This window comes from Gymnoscopelus braueri, assembly GCF_963280865.1.
Source record: "Gymnoscopelus braueri genome assembly, chromosome: 16".
NCBI lineage: Eukaryota > Metazoa > Chordata > Actinopteri > Myctophiformes > Myctophidae > Gymnoscopelus > Gymnoscopelus braueri.
This window is the reverse complement of record NC_137616.1, coordinates 4,558,941-4,579,257: the sequence shown is the minus strand read 5'-3', so window position 1 is coordinate 4,579,257 and position 20,317 is coordinate 4,558,941. Positions and strand designations below refer to the sequence as shown.

The window sequence follows — 20,317 nt, the reverse complement described above, 5'->3', positions numbered from 1 at the left end:
TATAATTAAATATAAAATTTTAAAAAATCACAGAAAAAAACGTTTTATGGTCTGTATATAGTTAGCAATTTATAGTGAATAACAACAATTATTTGCAATTCACAGGACTGTGAGTCGGACATGAAGGTTTTTCTTTTTCCTACAAGTACTTCTTTATTCTACAGTACTTGTCCCATCCAAATTCCTCCTGGCTCTGTCTAGGGGGGGTACCGTTGCCAGTGGTGCAGCGCATACATTTCTCTCACAAAATACTTCTCAAATCCATTGCCTGTTGGTCATGTGTAAAACACTACAGAACATATGTATTATCTATATTACATCAATAATTAATTCATTATATTTAATTGTAGATTAAAATAAGGTTCCAGGTTTCAACAATGTTTAACAGTCATTTGACGCATGGACAGGTAAATGCAATATGGCAGAAACTGAACCAATCAGTAGTCATTTCGGATCAGACATGACTCCACCATACTAACTTTTCCACTGGCAGAACTGGTGCAGTACTGTCCCTTTAAGTCTGAGGGCCATATTGTGCACACCACCATGTCCCTTATAATGCCAATCTTGTATTATTTTATTTAAAAAATAGTGAAAATAACCAATCTACAAGCTCAAAATGCATCGATGTAGATAAGCTAATTTCATTATTTCAAAATGGTTTTTTTTAAGGCCGGACCACGACCATGTCACTATGACTCGGCGAGTCAAAGTGACAAAAAAATAGGGCTCTGAGATTGCAGTGCCTGCAAATGACATCATCTAAGACCTTACAGATCACTACAAGCTAACAGCACATTACATTGACTCGCATGTTAGTTTGTCTATCTTTCATTTTTTGCACACGATTCCGTCAACAGTTTGTGTCTGCATGGGTGAACTGTATCCTCGCACTCCACTACCTGATCAAATCAAAAGTACAAAATGCACATGTGAGGCTTTTCAACCGAATTCAAAAACTTGATCAGAAAATCAATGTTTGTCTTGTGTGTAACAGTGATTTTCTTGTAATGACGTGACTCGTTTATACAGTTGTATCGCACCAGTCACTTTGAAGAAAAGGACTGTAATTTAAGAGCATTTCATCAACGTATGAAACTCCAGTAAACGCACAAGAAAACTGAAGCAGTGAAAGACCAACATAATAATCGTGCACTTGCACAAATGCAATCAGGTGAAATGTTAACTTGCAAACTCATTTTGGTGGCAGTCTAGAGCCCTGTTCAGGTTGTGAGATTCAGAATTCAACTTTTCTATCCACCTTCCTACCAACACCGGTGTTTAATTTGATGCTCCCAGTGAGCTACTTTATATTGGAAAGTTTTTGTCCCCCCATGTTGTGAATACACTGGTGCCTTTTCAAGTGATCTGAATTAGTGAAACTAATGTTACACAGTTTACAGTGGAAAGGTTTTTCTGTGTGGATACGCTGGTGTGTCTTCAGATTACTTGAAGTAGTAAAACCCTTCTTACAATGTTTACAGTGGTAAGGTTTTTCTCCAGTGTGGATATGCTGGTGTTTCTTCAGGTTAAATGACCGACTGAAACTCTTGTCGCATTGTTTACAGTGGAAAGGTCTTTCTCCAGTGTGGATATGCTGGTGTCTCTTGAGATTAGCTGACTCACTGAAACTCTGATCACAATATTTACACAAGTATGTTTTTTCTTCAATGTGGACACTTGTGGTGAATCCTCAGGTAACTGGCGCATCTAAAACTCTTGTCACAATATTTACAGTGGAAAGGTTTTTCTCCAGTGTGGACACTCTGGTGTGTATTCAGATGACTTGACTGAAAGAAACTCTTGTGACAATGTTTACAGTGGAAAGGTTTGTCTTTAGTGTCGATACGCTGGAGTGTCTTCAGGGGACCTGACTCACTGAAATTCTTGTCATACCGTTTATCATCATTGTCTTCAGTGGTCTCCTCCAAATCATCACTGTCTTCAGTGACTTCAGTGTCAGATTCAACTTCAACTTCAACTTCAGAGCAGTGTGAAGAGATGTCTTCATCATCATCTTCACTTTTCACTGCTAGTAATGTTAACATTGACCCATCAGGCTCCTCTGGTCTTTGAAGTAGCTCCTCCTATTCCTCTTTAATGTGTGGAGGCTCTGGTTCCTCCTGGAGCAGGCTAGGGCTCCTCTCCTGTTCAGGAGAATCCTCCTCTTTACACACAACCATGTGCAGGATGTCTAGGAGCAGAGAAATAACATGATAGTGAACACTGGATTTCTAAAATGTAAATCTATTCTTCCTTTGTCCATGTTCCATGTAGAAAATGAGCTATCACCTACTAAGATCGCCAAAACAGTTACAAACTACAGGTTATAACAGGTGTTTCTGGAAACTGAAGTTCTGAAAAGACACTCCAAGTTTTAGCAAGATATTACCAAAATATATATCTTGAGTAGTAATTCGAATGTCTATGTTTAGTTACTTATTTATTTTGACCTTCTATACATAGTGAACTAATACTAATACTCTACACCAAATCTCTTTACCTAAAATAGCTGATCTACAAGCTAGAGATCTTGTAGATCAGTTAATTTGAGTGAATGTTTCCCCCAGAATAGGGATGCTAGGGTTCAAGTGGTTAAACTTCAAAGCTGAGGAAAAAGCCCATTGAAGATCTGTGTTATTATTGTAACAGCTCTACAACAGAACAGACAATATGAAAGAAAGAGAGAGCACATGAAACTTACTGAGGTGTGGATGGTCTTCAGGTTCCTCCTGTTTAATAGAAATGTCCCTGGCTGAGTCTGGAGAGTTCATCTTCACCTGCAGTCTGGACTCCACACACTGGTCTCGTTTTTTTTTTTTTTTTAACTTTGGCTTCTTATGATTATGAAAAAAACACCCATTATTTTATGGACCCGACAAACCTAAAATGTTGTTCTACCACAGTATAGGCGAGATGTCAGCTATACTCCATATGAAATATGAAATCTAGCCTAGCTGTAGCAGCCTACAATAAGAGACATTCACTTCGATGAATAAAGAATCCATGATCACAAATGCCACGGTGCACTTTGATTCCACGGAGGTTTGGTGTGCTTTGTGCGTGCACTCTCTGCTCTCACCTTGACAGGGGAACAACTTTGTTCCCATAGCCTATATTGAGCTGCAGTAATCTGATCACTGGTCAGTCAGTCTATCATAGCAGCACTTGATTCTTGCAGCCCGAGCTCCACGGGAATCATCTTCTTTCACAACCACAGGCAGAATACAAATAACGATTTGTTGTGTATTAGCTTGTCTGGCACCTAGTTGATCGAGTTGAAAGAGCAACGTAGCACACGTAGCCAGTAACCGAACGGTCATTGCAGCGAGAGGCAAGCATGCAGCCAATGCACAACAACAATTGTGCAACAAAATGGGAACAGTGGGATGCTAGACCAGCGCCGGTGGGGAAAACAAATAAAAATAAATAGACCAGCGGTCGGCGAGATCGACAAGTCGATTGCTAAATAGTGGGGGGACGTTCAGGCCCTTCTGACCGGTGCTTATGGTGTGTGCACCGCAAGACAACACGACCAATTTGTTTAATCATCGGGATATCACCATGATATATTTTGTCATGATTATTGCATAGTAAAACAATTACATTGCAACAGCTCTACAATAGAACAGAAACAATGAAAGAAAGAGAGAGAACATTAAACATACTGAGGTGCGGGTGGTCTACAGGTTCCTGTTTAATAGAAATGTCCCTGGCTGAGTCTGGAGAGTTCATCTTCACCTGCAGTCTGGACTCCATACACTAATGAAGGAATTTAGTGTTCCATGGGTTCCATGGTTCTACTTTAGGGTTCCATGGTTCTACTTCCCCTAAAACATGATCATTGGGTATCAATATAATATAAGGAGAATTATTTATTTTTTCAAAACTTGTACAGTAAACTGTGGAGTGTCGCTAGGCAACCGCCTGTCAGGTAAGCACCTCAACAGGGAGAGTCAGTGGGGCAGAGGCGGTGCGGGGCCAAGCAGGCCACGCCCCCAGCTGGGCTGCGTCATCGAGGGACACTACCTGCCAATCCACCTATGGAATCAACCTGATTTGAGCGCACCTGCGTTGCCCAGCTGGGGAGTGCACCAGCACAACAAAAGCACCGTCTCTGTCTCAGTGTGGCCTGACTCTCCATGTTGACCAGACAGGTGCACAGGCGGTAAGCGAACCTCCACTTATTCTCCACCTCATTAATTACGATTCTGTCCCTATCGGTGCATAACTCGAACCGCGCTGAGTCAGCTCTAGTGGACGTAGAGCCACTAGAGACAGCGCGCCTATGTGTCATTGTAACAGTTTTTTTGCCTAACTACTTCCTAACTTCATATTAGGGGCTGTAGTCTGTTCTCACCAAGTGGGCCGAGTGGTCCGCTTCGCGGGGGGGCGACAAAAACTATGCCTAAACCTAACCTTAATCCTAATAAATAATTTGCGACACATTTGATATTAGATAAGTAAACAACAGCGGGAGAGGGATTCGATCCAGAGGCGCTGGGATTGTAAATCCAATGTTTAACGTTGCACGCCACGGAACCATGTGGTTCCTACTGCATAACAGAAGGGGGCGTTGCCACGATTGGATAGGAAAACGACACACGCTGACCACCCACTTATCCTAGTCCCCACCCTCCCTCCTCATGAAAGGACAGCCCATGGCTCTGCACAGTTGTTTACAAAAGGGTCTAGAACAGTGGTTCTAAAACTGAGGTACGGGGACCCCCAGGGGTTCTTGAGGGGGTTCCAGGGGAGCCCCAGCAAAATGTACAGCATCAAAATCAGTGCAACCAGTTTAAACCTATAATACGTAGGTGATCTGAAAATAGCAGATCTACAAGGTATTGAATAATGATGCATCCCGATGAGACCCGTTGGGCACGATTCACTAAGCTGTTTACGCCCATATTTTTTACGTAAATGAATTTACACAACTTCCCATGTAAATAGTCAGATTCATTCATCTTTTTTGACGGTGAATTTTGCAGGAGGCACGCTCTTTCTCACATCTGCTCGGAGGCAGACTTACATAGGACCAAAGCTTGCATATGTCATTAGAATGCCTTATTCTTCATGAAAAATCAATTACAATAGTGCCAAACCTCATGATGTGCGAACTTGTGTCCAACATTTGTCAACACATGAAAAAGAAAATATAGGCCGGGCCTATATCTTTTTTATGTCATTCTAGGCCTGACACGCTACAGCATGACAAATGTTTAGTTGGTAAGGATTCAATGTCTGGTTCATGAAGACATGGAGCTCTAACTTCACTAAACATTACTGTGGACAAAGTAAAGATCCTACTGGTTTACAAGATACGTTTACACCTCATTGCTTATTATGGAGATTAACCACAGTAATGCTATAAAAGCTGATGTAACTATAGGGTTACAATGATAATAGTGACGTCAACAACAACATGCTACAAAACAATGTATATCAATGTATTGCTGCTGCTGCTATGGAGCTATAGCCTTATATAAAGACTCTCGTAGATGTATTTTATATTTTTTGACATTTTTTATCTCTACGAGAGTCTTACCCCCCCAGATTACCATGGAATTTAAGCTCCCAAGCCCGTATTTCTCCAAACATGTACAAATGCAAATCTCTATTATAGTCATGTCATTGTACACATTAGGGGAGGCCATAGCTGAATGATTAGAGAGCCTGACTGGGAAGCCCAGAGGTCTGATTTCAGGCTTCAGCAATGTGTCAAAGTGTCCCTGACACTTAACCCCTAACTGATTGATTGTAATGGATGAATTGCATTGGGTCAGGCTGACCTAAAATGGTCTTTAACTAATCATGAGATTTCATATTATTATGTTCTAAGGTGTAGGGCCACAAGTAGTTATAAAAGCAGACCCACAATCCTATTTTATCAGTCCTGTCTGCAGACCTGGCTCCATTATAACATATATACTGATGCATCTACTTGTTCTTTCCTGTTTAGTTTAGTTTAGTTTGTACTTGCTCTGTGTTCCTTTCTTCTATATTGTGTGTGTGTGTGTGTGTGTGTGTGTGTGTGTGTGTGTGTGTGTGTGTGTGTGTGTTTTGCATAGGCTTTAATTTAATATAAAATAACACTCTAATAATGTAATACAACTTAATAGTAATCATAGCCATAACAATAATTGTAAAAATACTGGCATAATTCATACAAATATTTTCTCCCCTAAGTTAACCAATATTTAATAAGTAAAATAACTGAAATTGTGCCTCCCATTGGGTGTAATGAAACACAGCAAGAAAACATTTTATATAGTTTATAGCCATTTATAGTATAAGTGAATAACAACAATTATGTGCAATTCATAGGACTGCGAGTCTGACATGAAGGTTTTTTTCCTACAAGAACTTCTTTAATCTACTAATCTTTCATCTAAATCTCCAAATTCCTCCTGGCCCTGTCTAGGGGGTACCGTTGCCAGTGGTGCAGCGCATACATTTCTCTCACAATATATTTATCAAATTCATTACCTGTTGGTCATGTGTAAAATACTACAGAACATATTATCTTTATTATATCAATAATTCATTAATTATATTTAATCGTAGATTAAAATAAGGTTCCAGGTTTCAACAATTTCAAACAGTCATTTGAAGCATGGACAGGTAAATGCAATATGGCAAAAACTGAACCAATCAAATCAATCAATAGTAATTTCAGATCAGACAGGACTCCATACTAACTTTTCCGCTGGTAGAACTGGTGCAGTACTGTCCCTTTAAGACTGAGGGTCCCTATCTTATTAGGCAATTTTGTATTTTATTTTCAAAAACATTGAAAAGAATTGTGAAAATAACCGATCTACAAGCTCACAATGCATCGATGTAGATCGGCTAATTTCAGTATATTAAAATGTTTTTTTAAATCCTATATTAAAAGGGAAGGGCGGGACATCACTCTGACTCATAAACAAACCTACATACAGTATAGGCAGGGCCACGACCATGTCACTATGACTCAGCGATAACCATAAACAAACCCAAAAAGCCCATAGGCATGTCACTATAACTCAGACTTAACCATAAATAAACCCGATACGCCCATAGGCATATATGAGGATCCGGTTGTCCAGATGCTATGCCCATATATGGTGATACGCTTACATGGGACAAACAAGACTCTAGTAATAAAACAATGCTATTAAGATTGAGCATAAGGGTTAAGGCCTCATGCAAAATAGGGCCCTGAGAGTCTGCAGTGCCTGCAAATGACATAATCTAAGACCTTACAGATCGCTACAAGCTAACAGCGCATTACAATGTTAGTTTGTCTATCTTTCATTGTTTGCACACGATTCCGTCAACAGTTTGTGTGTGCGTGTGTGAACTGTATCCTCGCACTCCACTACCTGATCAAATCAAAAGTAGAAAATGCACATGTGAGGCTTTTCAACCGGATTCAAACACTTGATCAGAAAATAAATGTTTGTCTCGTGTGTAACAGTGATTTTCTTGTAATGACGTGACTCGTTTATACAGTTGTGTCACGCCAGACACAACTGTGACAATTTAAGAGCATTTCATCAACGTATGAAACTCCAGTAAACGCACAAGAAAACTGAAGCAGTGAAGGACCAACCTAATAATTGTGCACTGAAACACACTGAAATGTTAACTTGCAAACTCATTTTGGTGGCAGTCTAGAGCCCTGTTCAGGCTATGAGATTCAGAATAGGCAGACGGTTTTCTAACATGCCCTGGACAAGTGGGCAGTCCTTATTGTCTGACCCTGGACTATAATTGCATCCTCTAGCTATAAAATATAAATACATATGAATTGATTTAGATGAAGAAGAAAAAAATAGCTGGGGAATGTCTCCAAAAGACGAGTCCTAACAGAGGCCTCTGTTGACAGGAGCAGTATGAATATCCATAATAATTCTGCTTTTCCAACAACTGCCTAACAACACAGGTGTTTATTTTGATGCTCCCAGTGAGCTACTAAAGTTTTTGTCCCTCCATGTTGTGAATACACTGGTGCCTTTTCAAGTGATCTGAATTAGTGAAACTAATGTAACACAGTTTACAGTGGAAAGGTTTTTCTGTGTGGATACGCTGGTGGTGTGTCTTCAGATTGCCCTTAGTAATAAAACCCTTCTTACAATGTTTACAGTGGTAAGGTTTTTCTCCAGTGTGGATATGCTGGTGTGTCTTCAGGTTCGATGAGTAATTATAACTCTTGTTACAATGTTCACAGTGGAAAGGTTTTTCTCCTGTATGGACACGCTGGTGTATCTTCAGCTGGCCTGACAGACGGAAACTCTTGTCACAATGTTTACAGTGGAAAGGTTTTTCTCCAGTGTGGACACGCTGGTGTCTCTTTAGATCATATGAATTAATGAAACTCTTGTCACAATGTTCACAGTGGAAAGGTTTTCCTCCATTGTGGACACACTGGTGTCTCTTTAGATCAGATGAATTAATGAAACTCTTGATACACAGTTTACACTGGAAAGGTTTTTCACCAGTGTGGACACCTCCACTTGCCTCCTCCCAATCATCACTGTCTTCAGTGACTTCAGTGTCAGATTCAAGTTCAACTTCAGCTTCAGAGCAGTGTGAAGAGATGTCTTCATCATAAACTTCACTTTTCACTGCTAGTAATGTCAACATTGACGCAACAGGCTCCTCAGGTCTTTGAAGTATCTCCTCCTGTTCCTCTTTAATGTGAGGAGGCTCTGGTTCCTCCTGGAGCAGACTGGGGCTCCTTTCCTGTTCAGGAGAAACCTCCTCTTCTTTACACACAACCATGTGCAGTATGTCTAGGAGCAGAAAAATAACATGATAGTGAATACTGGATTCCTAAAATGTACATATATTTCGTCCATGTTCCCTGTACAAATTGAGCTATCAGCTACTTTGATTGACGAAACATTTACCAACTACAGGTGTTTCTGAAAACGGAAATTCATAAAAATCATGTTTTAGCAAGGTTTAGCAAAATAAATAATTTGTAAATTGTAAAGTTATTTTACCAAACAAGTGAATGTTGTTACAGCTAATTTGAATCATTAAATTATGAAACAATATTAAACCATAAAACTTCACACGTCGGCTCTGATTTGGGTAAATTAGGCTGTAGGTCAAGCCGTATAGAACAGGGTTCACCTGTACGTACAGTATGTACAGTATGTACTGTATGTATTTCCCCTCAAAGGTAGACCAATCACAGCTCATGTCTTTACCTGCATGACATCATGAAACAGAAACTTCTCCACCCATGAAGTTGGGTCATAGTTTAAAATCTAGAAATGGTTCTGTGAGTCTTTGAATGTGTTCGTCTGTGAGTTCGGGGCGAACTTCACAAACCGCTGTACCGATCAACGCCAAATGTCTGCACAATGCCAGTAGGCCAAGGAAGTATTTTTCACATCTGATAGAATGACTTAAACCCTCTATACTTAGTGAGCTAACCCTCTATTGTTCCACCCAGAAAAGGGACGCTAGAGTTCAAGTGGTTGAACCTTAAATCAAGAAGCAGAGAAAAAGCCTGTCAAAGCTCTAAAGTTATATGCTGCCTTTTTTTCTCTTTTCTCTTTTACATTGATTCACACATAAGAGGATGTGCTTTTGGATGTTGAAGACATTTAAGTATCAAAATAAATAAATATTCATGGTCCTAGACACGTTTTAGTTTGAGTAGAAGATGCAAATAAACACGTTTTAGTTTGAGTAGAAGATGCAAATAGTATGCTACAGCTACTATTCATGAAGTTAATAGTAGTTAAAGACATGGTTGGAAATCGATAGTCATGTGAGTTGACTTGGGCTGCTTTGTATAAAATTATTATTGTTATTATAAATAATTATCGACAAATAAAAATAACTTTACAATATATATTTCAGTAATGTATTACTTCTACACATTATATTACAAAGAAGATGGTGCAATTAGATCGTGAATGACAGTGCTGTGTTTCTGTGCAGACTGTGCAGTCATGTCAGTGGAATCAGATGCATTGCACACAGTTGCATGCAGTTAGCGTAGCGCATCGCATTCGCTCCGCCGGGACCGGAAGCGCTTCTGAACGAGAACGTGAACGAATCATTTGAACGAATCTTTGCCGTGAACGTGAACGAAATCGTTCGTTCACCGAAATGAACTGTTTTTCCCACCACTACTCTGTATTGTGTTGATGACATTCTGGGGGAGACCCCTCGCATAGGTTCATCCTTTCACGAGCCAAGCCCATAGCTCCAGGTGCTCTGGGTGCGGGTGAAATATTTCCCCCCCCCGCCTGTGAGAGCAGATCCCTGTGTAGTGGGAGGGGCCATGGTTGTCCGCATAGGAGAGGAGTCATCTCCACTACCCACAAAATATACTTAAAGTACAAAAGTAAAAGTAATGTTGAAGTTTTCAAATGTATAAAACTAGAAATTCGAGTTCGACACCTACGAACTGCCCCCGCAAATAGCCTACATCATGGGGTCCAGGGGGTCCGTGGTTCTAGCTCTGAGAGAGAGAGAGAGAGATACCTAGTCTGGATGATGTTTTCTCTCATCTCTCCGTAGTTAACCAGTCTGCGTGGCCGTGGCATCGTTCCAAATGTTTATATTCCATGACCATGACGTTAGCATAATCCGTCAAAGATTACCGTCAAAGATTATTGGAAAGCCTTATCTCAGATAAAAACTTTTACGATTAAGTAAAGTAGGGAACCTATCTTGTTCTTGTTATGAAAGAAATGTGTAACTTAACACAGCACAACGGCATAGAGAACGCCGGTCGGTTATCTTAACTCACTAAAACACATTGAACATCCTGTTAAACTTTCAAATTAAAACCCTCTGACAATGTAAACAGCGACACATTCTTACTGCATATGTTTCGTGCATGTGGCTAAAGCTCGCTCCTCCATCTTCACTTGATTTCTGAACGAACCTGACCACTGAATGTAGCTCTATTGTTGAAGGCTGCTATCTTTTTCAACACGTTTCAACACACTTTTAAATTGAGTGACTGTCTGTAGGCTGTTTGCATTTTACTCTGCATGTTATCACGGGTAAGCGGGCGGACAACGGGTCTATTATTTGACGGGCGGGGTGGTTTTGGTCCGTATTTTGAACGGGTCCAATTTTGGTTCTCAAAATTGGACCCGTGCAGGACTCTGCTTCGTGGCGTGTCCTCGTCGAGGCTTCTACAGCACGAAACATATCAGCGTAAGCGGATGGAAGATATGCTGGCACTAGATGTACCCTATTTTAATAAACCTCTGGCACACAATGTGTTAATATGGTAAACTTTTCATTTCACTTGTATAACTTCCACCAGCAAAAATATATTTTTTGGGGGAAAAAAGAAAAGAAAAAATAAATATTAATTTTAAATAATATATATATTTTTTTATGTTATCGCGGTAATGAACCCAACCCCGCGGTATGCATTACCGCACCGCGTTATGGCGGTATTGCGGTTACCGCACCCAGCCCTACTCGCTGCTCCTGGGTGCCCTGTGTCGCCTGGGCCTGGCATTTCCAGGACGGATGACAGGGCGGCGAACTGTGAGGAGGATGGCATGAAGTCATCGTAGTCTTCATTGCCGCTATCCTCGGAGTAGAGGACGGAGTCGGATGGGCTCGAGCAGTCATCGTCCGGCTCCGGTTCTGGCTGGGCCGCCGCCATCATCACATGCTCCGGTTCCCCTTGTTCGAGAGGTAGGTGTTCGTCGGCGTTCTCTGCCCAGTTATGTACAGGGGGAGCGGGGTCTATATCTCCTCCCTCTGTGTCCATGGTTTCCACGAGCACCGGGTCGTCAGCTCGCTTTGCTAGCTTGCTTAGCCGTCAGATAAGGAATTTCATTTCCATTCGCTCACAGTCAGTGCTCGCAGAAACCAGGCTGCAGGCCCATGGTCGCGTGTAGCAAACCCAGGCATCTTAGGCAGCGAGTATGGGTGTCGAAGCCCGACATTTTGTTCCCACATTGGCACTGCTTTTGGCCGGGCTTCTTCAACCCGCTGGCCGCGGGGGAGACGCTCTTAGCCGCAGCGTTCTGGGAGGAAGGTGGGCTAGCCATTCTGTAACACGGTTTGACTTCTGAGGTACGAACGTGGTGTTAGTTTCTTTATTCCGGTTTGGCGTTCGAGGCTCAAACTGGGAAATATATCATTAATTCGGCTTATGTTTCGCTCGAATTATCACTTTATTGTGTGTTGGCTTCTGAGGCTTAACACAGTGTTTGTTGTTAGCTTTCGAGGCTAAACACAAGCTCTTCTCTAGAGCGAAGGTAGCTTAATAAGCCTACACCCAAATCTCTGCCAGGGGGACGTTTTCCCATAAGCGAATATTGAGCGAGTAATATGATAAAATAACTGAAAATAGTTGAAGATATACTTACTTGTTGGCATGTTTAAATCACAAAAACCCTCTATACATTACACTAACCTCTCTATACTTAGTGAACTAATACTTAGTTCACTAAGGGTACAGTTTGCTATATAACCTCTACACCAAATCTCTTTACCTACGTAAAATAGCTGATCTACAAGCTAGAGATCTTGTCGATCAGTTAATTTCAGTGAATGTTTCTCCCAGAATAGGGATGCTAGTGTTCAAGTGGTTAAACCTCAAGCTGAGGAAAAAGCCCATTGAAGATCTGCGTTATTATTGTAACAGCTCTACAACAGAACAGAAAATATGAAAGAAAGAGAGAGCACGTGAAACTTACTGAGATGTGGGTGGTCTTCAGGTTCCTCCTGTTTAATAGATTTAATAGAAATGTCCCTGGCTGAGTCTGGAGAGTTCATCTTCACCTGCAGTCTGGACTCCACACACTGGTCTGAAATGAAGTAATTGAAAAAGGACTTTAATGACTGGACACAGTAGTCTCCAGTTATTAAAGTCAAACAACATATGAACGTTGGGTGCAAGGATAATGGTTTATACAGTTTATATACAGTATTGTAGAAGACATCATGATTAACTTAAGATTACACAAGGGATATGTGTCAAAAGAGTGATTCCAACGATGCAAATAATGGTGAAAGTGAATAAGGTGAAAGTAGCCAATAAGTGCAGTTCAAACACTGGAATGTGACCCAAAATACATCCCCAAGCAACAACTTATGTTCACAAGTACAGATGGGGAATTATATTTGATCACATAAACAGCCTTTATTTGACCTCGATTGAAGGCAGTGATCAAAGTTGGGCTGCTCAACTATTCACATTCTATTGTCAATTACAATTTCGGCTTCCAACCATTATGAAAACAAGATAAAACAATGATCGTGCCGCATTTTGCACAATGATAGTTTTGTCTTGTTTTTAGTCATAAATCCAGTGCAACCCTTTCATTTACATCGGTGCACTTTGGCCCCTCCCTAAAAGCTCAAACTCAGTCTCAGTTAGGACAAGACAGGGAAACTACTTTCAATGCCATGCATTACCTGGATGGGTCATTCTAGGCCTGACACTTTGGGCTTGTTTTTCTGTAATGTTGCTTGTAAATATTGGTAGTTGTGTTTTTTTGGGCTTGTTTCAGTCCTTATTTGGGCTTGCTTCCCTAATGTTGTTTAAACCAGTGGTTCTCAAACATTGTCATGTCAAGCAAGGACCCCCAAAATGTATATTTCCATGGACCCCCCCCCCCCATCTAAAACGCATATTGTGCCAGGGCCCCCCTTACCAGATTTGTGTTGTTAAAGCGTTTCAAGATTCTTTTGAAAAGAGCAGATCAACAAGCTCAAAACGCGACAAGTTGTGAGCTTGTAGGTCTTTTCATAGACCTAGTTGCTTATTTCTCTCGCAAAATCTGGCAACACTGTACAGCATGACAAATGTTTAGACAAATGTTTAACTTCACTTGACAATCACATTAACATTACTGTGGACAGAGTTCCTACTCATGTACTAGCCTGGACACAAGACTGTTATAACTGTCATATAGTATATGACAGTCTTTGAGTAGGTTAAAAATAGTCTTTGCACTTTCGCACTTGGGGTCCGTACATCTACATAAACGTTCAAATTTCAAATATAAAGTGCTTACCTCATGGCCAAGGATGTTACAATTATGTACGGCCCCTCAGAAGTACCCGTAGCTTCCGTATTGTTCAATAACAAACACTTTAATCCTGATCGGTGGCCATTTTCCTCGTAGAGTTATAATGTGATAGAGTGCAATACACCTCCCAACCGATAGGGTCCCGCAGTTGAAAGCATACGGAGATCTGACACAGATCGGATTCAATTGATTAAAATGGAACAATAAGGAAGACACGGGTAGGCCTACTTCTGAGGACCCGAACATAATTGTAACATCCGTGGCCATGAGGTAAGCACTTTATATTTGAAACCCAAACGTTTAAGTAGATGTACGGACCCCAAGTGTGAAAGTGCATCATTCATTATGACCGATGACCGTCTTGATCCAAGGCTACAAATGTACAAGCAACGTTTGCACCTCATTGCTTATATGGAGATTAACCATTATATTGAAAACAGTCACAATCACATGAATATAACAGCAATTAGATTTATATTCCATATTGAGTCAATAAATACAAATGAAACCCAACATGAATGAGTTGATCTTTACCTGCTGTGTTTCAGTGGTTGAGCTGCTAACAAACGTTCTCCTGCTGCTTAACGACGACACTGTTTAGAAACGACACGTTTAAGTTGTCTTTGTATGTTACTTTTATATAAATCTATGGTATTTTAAAGTGTCAACAACAGTCAGTCAACCATAGAGTTAAAGGCAGTCAACATCATAGATATGGTCAACAACACACCATGTTGTTTTCACTACTGCATTGTGGGTATGTTCTTCTTCTTCTGACGACCACTTTGTCTAGACGCCAGTTGGTGTATAGCTGCCCCCTGCTGTTGGTCTCGGGTACTGTCCATTGTTTATATACAGTAACAGTAGAGTACTATGTGACCTTCCAGACCTGTAAACAAGAGAACATACATATCAGTGGTTCTCAAACTTTTTCATGTCAAGGACCCCCGAAATTATATGTATTTGGCCACGGACCCCCATCTCAAAATATTTTGTTCCGGGGACCCCCCGAAGCAACGATTTGAGTTACTTAATGTCCACTTTAAAATATACATATATATATAATATATTCAAAGATTTGCACAAGTTTTCACGATTTCTCAAAAATAGCAGATATACAAGCTCATAGTGCGGCACTCGGTGCCACGCCATGAGCTTGTATATCTGCTATTTTTTAATAGTCAATTAATATAAAACATGTTTAGAGTGGACCCCTGGGGGTCCCCGGATTTTGAGAACCAATGCTATAGAAGAGAACATCCATCTAGGAGTGCAGCAGTTAATCAAAATAATACATGTAATTTAATTATCAATAATGTAATCCCCGTTTATCTCTATTATAGTCATGTCATTGTACTCAGTAGGGGCGGCCATAGCTGAATGGTTAGAGAGCCTGACTGGGAAGCCAGAGGTCTGAGATTGGATTCCAGGCCTCAGCAATGTGTCAAAGTGTCCCTGATAAGACTCTTACTTAACCCCTAACTGATTGATTGTAATGGATGAATTGCATTGGGTCAGGCTGACCTAATATGGTCTTATAACTTAACTAATCATGAGATTTCATATTATTGTGTGCTAAGATGTAGGGCCACAACAAGTTATAAAAGCAGACCCACAATCCTATTGTATCAGTCCTGTCTGCAGGCCTGGCTCCATTGGTATATTAATAAATGTATATACTTCTGAAGATGCATACTTGCTCCTTCCTGTTTAATTGAGTTTGTACTTGCTCTGTGTTCCTCTCTTCTATATTCTTTCTCTATTTGAACTCTTCCTGTAACTCCAGATGTTGTATAATTGTCCTTAACATCCTAAACATCCTAAATATATCCTAAACATCCTAAATATAGTAACATCCTAAATATAGTATTGTTAAGACATCATAGCTGATGTTTCACCTTCCTGATAACCATATTATACATTATAGCATAATAATGAAACATCTTGCACACACGTGCGTGCGTGCGTGCGTGCGTGCGTGTGTGTGCTATAGTGCTTTTCATAATAATGTAATACAACTTAATAGTGATCATAGCTATTCCATTAATTGTAAAGAAATACTGTCATAATTAATTAAAAATACATGCACTTTTCTCCTCAGTTAACCAACATTTGGTAAAAGTAAAATAACTGAAATTGTGCCTCCCATTGGGTGTAATGAAACACAGCAATATTACATTAAATCATATCAAAACTGTAGAATTCTATACTGTATATGGTTTATGGTCATTTATAGTATTAAGTGAATAACAACAATAATTTACATTTCTTAGTTTTTTCTACAAGTACTTCTCTAATCTACTTGCCCCATCCAAATTCCTCCTTGCCCTGCCCAGGGGGTACCGTTGCCAGTGGTACAGCGCAGTGTTTATCAACCTTTTTTGTGCCAAGGCACACCTGGCTTAGCCAAAAGATCCCAGGGCACACCTAGATATACGGTATATATATATATATATATATATATATATATATATATACTACAGCGCATACATTTCTCTCACAATATACTTCCCAAATCCATTGCCTGTTGATCGTGTGTAAAACGGTCATTAACAGTCATTATATTATATATATATATTTATATAATGTATATTCAAATTGGGTTCTAACTATTCGTCCAAGTAATTTGAAGCATGGACTGGTTAAGATACTGAACCAATCAAATCAATCAGTAGTCAATTCAGATCAGACAGGAATACACACTAACTTTTCCATTGGTAGCACTGGTGCAGTACTGTCCCATTAAGACTGAGGGCCATATCTTGTGTGGCGCCTTGTCCCTTATGCCTAATCTTATTGTGGGCAGCAGCAGCGAGCACACTATTGATGTTCTACATTATTTATTTCTCTCCCAAAGGTATGGAACCTAACTACTCCTACATACTTTCACTTAGAAACTCCATTCAAACTGTAAAAAAAATCCAGCTTACTGTGGACATGTGTGCTTGTACTTTTCTTTTTGAAATAATTTGTAGCTTTTGAAATATTTAACTTTAAACACCCCAAAAAGTCAATGGGAAAGTCAAATTATTTTAACTGAAAACCCCTAGAAAGAGAAGGACAGAGGAGAAATGCTCTGTGTTTTCGTAAAGTTACTGTGGCCAATTTTTTTACAATACAGGTCTGCTCTCCGATTTAATCCAAAGATCTAAGCTGTGACCATTAATATAAACCCATGCACCTACACGCTCTAGCAATCAGTGCAGCTGGTGCTACCTAATCTATCAGTCATTGGCTGTCAGGCAGTGGTGCTGCAAAGTAACTAAGTATATTTACTCAAGTACTATGCAAGTGCTTACCATGCACAGTTTAATTTTGAGGTCCTTTTTACTTTCCTTTCCAGTTTTGTTACTTCTACTCCACTACAATGGCAGCATTTGACAGCTTTAGTTACTTGTTACTTTGCAGATTTTATTATTAATACAAAACCTACAGTAACCACATACAGCCGATCTACAATGTGACGCGTTATGAGCTTGTAGATCGGCTATTTTCTGAAAATTTGAGTACTTTTACTTTGGTACTCAAAGTATATTTTGATGCTAAAACAAGGTTCAAGGTCAAGGTTACTTTATTTTGTCTCCCGTGGGAGAAATTTGTCTTGGACACACAGACCAGCAGCATAAACAATACCATACAGTACAGGACAGAGACAAAAACAAAAACATAAACACACAGTGACATGTACAGTCCGTTTTTCCTAGTCATCACCCTCCATAATAATAATAAATAATAATAATAGCCACCTCATTCAGTATATAGTGCAATAAGACCAACACCTTAGCACACCTCAAAACCTTCTGCCCTGCCGTCTGCCCACCGCAAGGACATCATTGAGGAGTGTAATTGACATAGGGACAAAGGAGTACTTGTACCTATTGTAGTTGAACGCATGGGTCCCGTATCTCCTACCTGACGGCAGTAACCTATACTCAGTGTGTAGGACATGAGAGGAGTCAGACACAATCTTCTTAGCCAGCCCAATGGTGGACTGCTCAAAAATGACCTGGGGGGTGTGGACATCATACAAAACGTTTGTACACTGTAAACTCCAACCGCCCCCCCCCCCCCCCCCACACACACACACACACACACACACATACACCCCATACTCCACCGCCACCCCACCTCCCACACCACATGACATACCCCCCTCTGTCATACAAACTATAAAAAAGAAAAGCCGATCTACAATGTGATGCGTGATGAGCTTGTAGATCTGCTATTTTGGAAAAAGTGTGAGTAGAGGAGGTGGCACTGGCTCAGGGGTAGAGTGGCCGGTAGAGCGGCCGGATGGCAACTGCGAGTTTCACAGTTCGATCCCGGGCTCCCCCAGAATTGGTGTGTCCTTGAGCAAGATGCTGAACCCCTAATTGCTTCAGATGAGCAGGTGCCTTGCATGGTTTCCTCCGCCATCGGTGGGTAAAATATTGATGGCAATAATTTTGCGTGAGTTAAACAATATTAAACCATGATACTTCAATGTGAGCTCATGATTTGGGAGTAAATTAGGCGGTAGGCCAAGCCGTATACAACAGGTCTGTCTGTCTGTCTGTCTGTCTGTCAATCTGTATTTACAGTCTGCCACTTCCAAAGTAGACCAATCACAGCTCATGCCGCTAAGTGCATGACGTTATGAAACAGAGCCACCTCCAGACATGAAAGCTTGATATTTCTGGTGAAAAGTTTGGACGCACATTACATTTACATTACAGTCATTTAGCAGACGCTTCTATCCAAAGCGATAATTGCATTCTATAAAGAATACATCACATGGATGCACCTGGGATGTATCATCAGTGTTGTAGCCTGGGGTCATAGGGTGTTTCGGGTCTCGCAACGTACACCCTCGCCCAGGTGACCCAGCCGGGGTTGATCAAGCCCCAACTTACATCCCAGGTCTACCCACGGTCAGTCCTATAGGGAAAGACAGGGCCACTCAGTCCGCTTCTCCGGAACTACTCTGCCTGAACACGGGAAGGCTCTGGCACGTGGAGGGACTAGGCTCTGTGGGTGGCCTCCTGGCCGGGCTCCTCCTTCATCTCACCAGGTCCACGACCTGAGCATAACATCAACATAGGTAGGCAAGAAAACTACTAATCACCAGAAGGAAGTCTTAAGTGCATTTTCTTATACCTAGCGCTAAGGTAAAAGTGCAATATATCAGCTTCCTACTTTCTTCAACAGAAGAAGTAATTAAACACCACCGTAATAAATCTAGCATTGTGTGTTGTTCCTAATCAGACACCTTGAACACCTTAAACAGGAAGTAAATGTAAACAGATTTTTATGATGCGGCTCTGTATGTTTAGACATTTTTGCTGGTATTTTTTTTGTTTTACCATTGTTATTGTAGTGTAAATTTGATATTGTGACAGCCCTACAGAACAGAAAATATGAAAGAAAGAAAGAGCACATGAAAGTCACTGAGTTGTGGGGGTTCTTCAGGTTCCTCCTGTTTAATAGACATGGCCCTGGCTGAGTCTGGAGAGTTCATCTTCACCTGCAGTCTGGACTCCACACACTGGTCTGAAATGAAGGAATTGGAAAAAGGACTTTAATAGTCTGGAGACCTAGTGGTCATGGCATGATCCTTTTAATAAGCATGTATGATACATGTTTGATGTTCATGTACACTTAATTAAAAAGGGTTAGGGTTAGCATGAGATCCTGGATTTGATGGCGCTGAAACTGCAGCATCTTCCTCAGAATGCCCGCCTTGCTGTCCTAAAGGTGCCTTAAAATGAAAATGTATAGTTAGTTTGTATAGTTTCATTAGTACGATAAAATCAGAATGATTAAAGAAAAAGTGCTCCTCGGAGCACAGGTCTCCGCCAGGTCAGGTAGGTTATTTTGGCCTCCTCGTGGCGCTATAATAGGCCAATGTGAAAAAGGTGTCATTTCTTCCTAGGCCCTGCACGGCAATCGGACACTGCATTCATGATTTGAGGCATTTTGTTCTAAAAAATTGTTTTGCTTAATTTAACCTGCTGGTGGCACTATAACAGGCCAATGTTAAAAGGGTGGCATTTGTTCCTCAACATAGTGTGAATGTGCGTGGAAAGTTTCACCGCAATCAGACGCTGCGTTCATGATTTGCGGCATTTTGTTCAAAACAAGCCACTACTGCAAAGTTTAGATGTTAATCTTAGCCAATCAGGATGGAATATGTCAAATCAAACAACTCCGTCTTGATCACATGACTATAGAGATCATGTGTACCGATTTGCATGAAATTTGGATAAGTCGGCCTCTTGGTAGCGCTATAAAATACAGATGTGAAATATGCAGAGCAA

The 20,317-nt window shown here is 40.7% G+C and overlaps 2 protein-coding genes across 2 annotated transcripts in view; both read right to left on the bottom strand.

The window, feature by feature from the left end:
• The window catches only part of LOC308103832 (uncharacterized protein), a 36,985-nt gene extending 22,385 nt beyond the window's left edge, over positions 1-14,600 (bottom strand). The window contains exon 1 of the mRNA XM_080454011.1: positions 14,556-14,600. The gene's annotated coding sequence lies outside the window, so the exon portion shown is untranslated. The remainder of the gene's footprint in view (positions 1-14,555) is intronic.
• Positions 1,280-19,550, bottom strand: LOC308103833 (uncharacterized protein). The gene is made up of 4 exons (XM_080454012.1): positions 19,449-19,550; positions 8,496-8,780; positions 1,703-1,942; positions 1,280-1,617 (listed from the first exon to the last, which is right to left on the bottom strand). The coding sequence occupies exons 1-4, from the start codon at positions 19,516-19,518 to the stop codon at positions 1,304-1,306; spliced, it is 909 nt and encodes a 302-aa protein (XP_080310138.1). The 5' UTR covers positions 19,519-19,550; the 3' UTR covers positions 1,280-1,303.
• Between the last annotated feature and the right edge of the window lie 767 nt (positions 19,551-20,317).